Source organism: Orycteropus afer, unplaced genomic scaffold (genome assembly GCF_000298275.1).
Source record: "Orycteropus afer afer isolate SDZICR_OR568_19922 unplaced genomic scaffold, OryAfe1.0 scaffold00104, whole genome shotgun sequence".
NCBI lineage: Eukaryota > Metazoa > Chordata > Mammalia > Tubulidentata > Orycteropodidae > Orycteropus > Orycteropus afer.
The window spans coordinates 5,136,658-5,140,976 of record NW_006921691.1 but is presented as its reverse complement, the minus strand read 5'-3'; the positions used below and the strand labels follow the sequence as shown (position 1 = coordinate 5,140,976).

Here is a 4,319-nt window from a genome sequence, read left to right as displayed (position 1 = left end):
TGGACACTGGGAAGAGGTAACTATGGGGAGGAAGTGGGAGGGGAGCTGTTGCATTGTGGTAAACTGTGGTCAATGACATGAGACAAAGTATGTGTGAACTGCTGTATGGAAAGTGAATTTGCTCTGTAAATCTTCACCCAAATCAAAATTTAAAAAAGAAAGAAATTGCATTGGGCAAATCTGCCTCAAAAGACCTCTTTAAAGTATTAAAAAGCAAAGACGTCACTTTGAGAACTAAGGTGCACCTGACCCAAGCCACGGCATTTTCGATTACCTTACGTGCACAAGAAAGCTGAACAATGAATAAGAAGACTGAAGAAGAACAGATGCAATAGAATTAATTACGGTGTTGACAAAGAATATTGAATATCTCATGGACTACCAGAAAGAACAAATACATCTGTCTTGGAAGAAGCACAGCTGGAACGCTCCTTGAACGTGAGGATGGTGAAACTTAGTCTCACATACTTTGGACATGTTATCAGGAGGAACCAATCCCTGGAGAAGGACATTATTCTTAGTAAAGCAGAGGGTGAGAGAAAAAGAGGAAAACCCTAGAGGAAATGGATTGACATAGTGGTTGCAACAATGGGCTCAAATATAGCAATGATTCTGAGGATGGTACACGACTTGCTAGAATTCCATTCTGTTCTTTATGGGGTCCCTACGAGTTGGAATCAACTCGATGGCACCTAACAACAGTAATGATAAAACATGTACATATCATTTTTTCCACATAATATTGAAATGTAAAACCAAACCCACTGCCATTGAGTTGATTCTGACTGATAGTGACCCTACACTATCAGTTTCCAAGGTTGTAAATCTTTACGGAAGCAGACTGCCACATCTTTCGCACACAGAGTGACTGGTGAGTTCAACCTACTGAACTTTCAGTTAGCAGCTGACTGAAACATAGTCATTCACAATGTTACCTACTTGAGGTAAATAAACTGTTGAATATTCGCTGGCATGCAGAGCATTATGAAACATAAAGTATTTCACTCAAACCCATGACAGACTATAACAAAATAAACCATTAAAATCAGAATGTGGCCAGAGTACATGTCCGTTTACACTGTATCTTTAAGCAATATTCCCAGAATTCCTACTTCATCCTAAACTCAATGCTCTTTGATTTCTATAACTAAGGATGACATTTAGCTGGTTTATAATGGTACGACTACACCAGTTATTTACGGGTGATATCCATTCTGACTTAATGGTTTGTCTGCCACTTTGATTATCATTACAACCTATACCACTTGTTCTATATATCTGGTGTAGCAATATTTTATTAAACAAAAGGAAAAAGCAGACATTCCAATAGAGGGCTGAAATTGAGATCTATTGGGCAGAAAAATAAAAGTGCATATCACAAAAAAAAGTAAGTCATATTTATAAGTAATGTAAATAATATTTATATATAATAAATATATAATATATGCATATTAACAATGAGAAGAAAAAAAGGGTAAAGTATCTTAGTGTCCAATGAGGATATATATGGGTGCATCTCATATATGGATTAGGTTTTAAGAATCAGTGAATAAGGCAAAAAAAATGTGTGTTGTCAAAATTATCCTTGAGTCTCCTATGAATTAAGGTATATAGAGATTTTCAGATCTAAAACTGCATTTTAATTGTTGTAAATATTAAAGTTTGAATCACCAAGCCAGAGAAAAGAAAAAGATGTTTATATGCACATGTCTACACGTTCAAACCACTGTCTTTATGAAATGTGTAACATGGCACCATTCTGTTTTAATATTAATGTTCTGTAGTCTTAATATATCTTAATAGATATGTGAGGATTAAACACATCATTTATGTGACAGCATTGTTTGGTGCTGGCACATAATACTAAACACTAAATACTGTTTCCTGGATTTGAATATAAATATTGTTTCATCAGGTAATATTTAAAAAAAAAAGCAATGCCGTCGAGTCAGACCCAACTTATAGCAACCCCTCCTTGGGTTTCCAAGGTGGTATCGCTATGGAAGTAGATTGCCCAACCTTCCTTCCAAGGAGTGGCTGGTGGGTTTGAACCACCAGCCTTCTGGTTAGCAGCCAAATGCCTTAGGCAGTACGCCATCAGAGCGCCCATCAGGTAATATGCACATTGTTTTGTGCAAAGTTGTAGAGAAGAAATTGATTTCTCAGTTGTCATTCCCTGTTGCAACCCATTGAGGAGCTCTCCTACTCCTCTCATTTGGAGAAGTCTCAAGATCCCTCCCATGCAGTGCTTCTTAGTGAGTTAAGGTGTGCTGTGTTTCAAAGTCAAAAACAAAGCCAAACAGCTGCCAAGTTGATTCTAACTCATGGTGCCTCCATGAGTGCAGAGTAAAACTACTCCACAGGGTTTTCCAATGGCTATGATTTTCTAGCAGCTCTGGTAGCATAGTGCCTAAGGCACTTGACTGCTAACCAGAAGGCTGACGGTTCAAACCCACCAGCCATGCCTCGGAAGGAAGGTTGGGCAATCTATTTCCGTAGTGATACCGCCTCAGAAACCCAAGGAGGGGTCGCAATGAGTCAGGTCTGACTTGATGGCACATAACAACAACAAAACAACATGATTTTTCAGAAGATTATCAGGTCTTTTTCCTTTCAAAGTGCCTCTGGGGAATGTCAACCTCAAAACTTTCTGTTAGTAGCCAAGTGCCACCCAGGGACTTTGCTCATCTGATCAGACTCCATAGCAGTGGTACCTGGGCTGCTCTTAGGCTGAAACTTTCAGGGGAAAAAAAAAAAAAAAAATGATGCTGAATGTATTTCTCACACACTTGAGTTCTGGGAAGAAGAATAGATCCACCTTGTAGCCCCAGTCAGGCTTTACCTGGTCTATCACCATGCAGTTAGCGTAAACTTCATCACCACCATTCAGCATGTTAGAAAGACTGCCTGCTGCAAGGAATGTCGGGGGGTGCTTGGATTTTTTGAGCACATCAAAGGAGCGATCTGAGAAGAAAACAAAATTTGCACAAATGAAGTAGAAAGCATTTATTTTATAGTCAAGAATGACCTCCTTAGTCAAACTATAATGAAAAAGTGAAGATTGTACGTCACTGTCTTCACATTGTGAGACCTACAGGTAATCATTTTCTTTCACACATCTAAATCATCTCAGCTATCCAGAACCTTCACATACAATAAATAGTTCTATACTCGATCTCAGTCAAAATACTGAGACGCAAATAGAAGGAATATTACAGAGAGATAAATATTTGCCCACCTCAAACACTTTTTCCCATCATAAGAGATTTCTGTAAATTACATTGTTGCCTTCCATTTCTAACAGATTACATTAAGCTTAATTTCACTCTATTAATAATTGGGAGGCATTAATGACTATATCAAGATCCTCAAGTTTCACAAAAGTGTTTCAGACTTACTGACTCTCCCTTTACTAAAGGGCTCAAGTTAGTACCAAGTCTAGTGGTTATAACTTTTACTGGCTGCTAAATATGTACGATCTTAAATACAGAGAGTTTCACTTCTATTTCAATTACAGAAACATTTTTGCTGGCTTCTATGTTCTCAGCCTTGTTCCAAGTAGATGAGGTTGCTCAAGGCTTAGTCTCAGATATTAGAGACTTTACTGTATTTGTAAGGGAACATAAAGTTGAAAGCAATGAAATGAGGAGCCATATTGTCTCATTTCCTGTGACTTTGGGTAAATTACTCAATCTCTATGTATCCGTATGGAGTTTCCTCACCCATAAAAATGTATCATTATTATGCTTTTTTCATAGTGTGGCTATGAGGATTAAATGTTATGAGGATTAAATGTAAAATGTAAATTATTCAACACATGCCATGTACTTAGTGAGTCCTCAAAAACATTAGCTGCTTTTGTTGTTATTATATTTGTTATTATAATTTCTTAACCATGTTTAGTGTAAAGTACAAGTGTTTTGATACTAATATGAATTACAGTGTGTTATACTAGTAACAGATGTTCAATATCTATATATGATTTTAATAGGATGTATTCAAAATTATGTATCCATAGTAAATGTCATTCCCACTTATCTAGTAGGTTTTGTTGAGTGAGTGCAAAGGTTAATATTGCCTCTATTCCATCAAAAATAGCACATAACCCAGAACCTATCTGTGTCATGTGATGGTATAAAATCTGAGTAAGCCAATGGGAGTCAATCAGTGTGATAGTTGAAGATGTGTCAACTTGGCTGGACTCCAGTTGTGAGTGGTGGTTCCCATGATGAATCACATGACTGCGTTCTAAGCGGCCGGTCGGTCCAGGGGGAGTTTCCCCAGGGGTGTGGCCTACCTGCAATACTATCCCAGGGACA

The 4,319-nt window shown here is 37.7% G+C and overlaps 1 protein-coding gene across 1 annotated transcript in view; it reads right to left on the bottom strand.

The window, feature by feature from the left end:
- ARHGEF28 (Rho guanine nucleotide exchange factor 28) overlaps positions 1-4,319 on the bottom strand; it is a 223,182-nt gene that overhangs the window by 183,704 nt on the left and 35,159 nt on the right. The window contains exon 2 of the mRNA XM_042781320.1: positions 2,843-2,964. Coding sequence (XP_042637254.1) covers positions 2,843-2,964 — 122 coding nt within the window. The remainder of the gene's footprint in view (positions 1-2,842; positions 2,965-4,319) is intronic.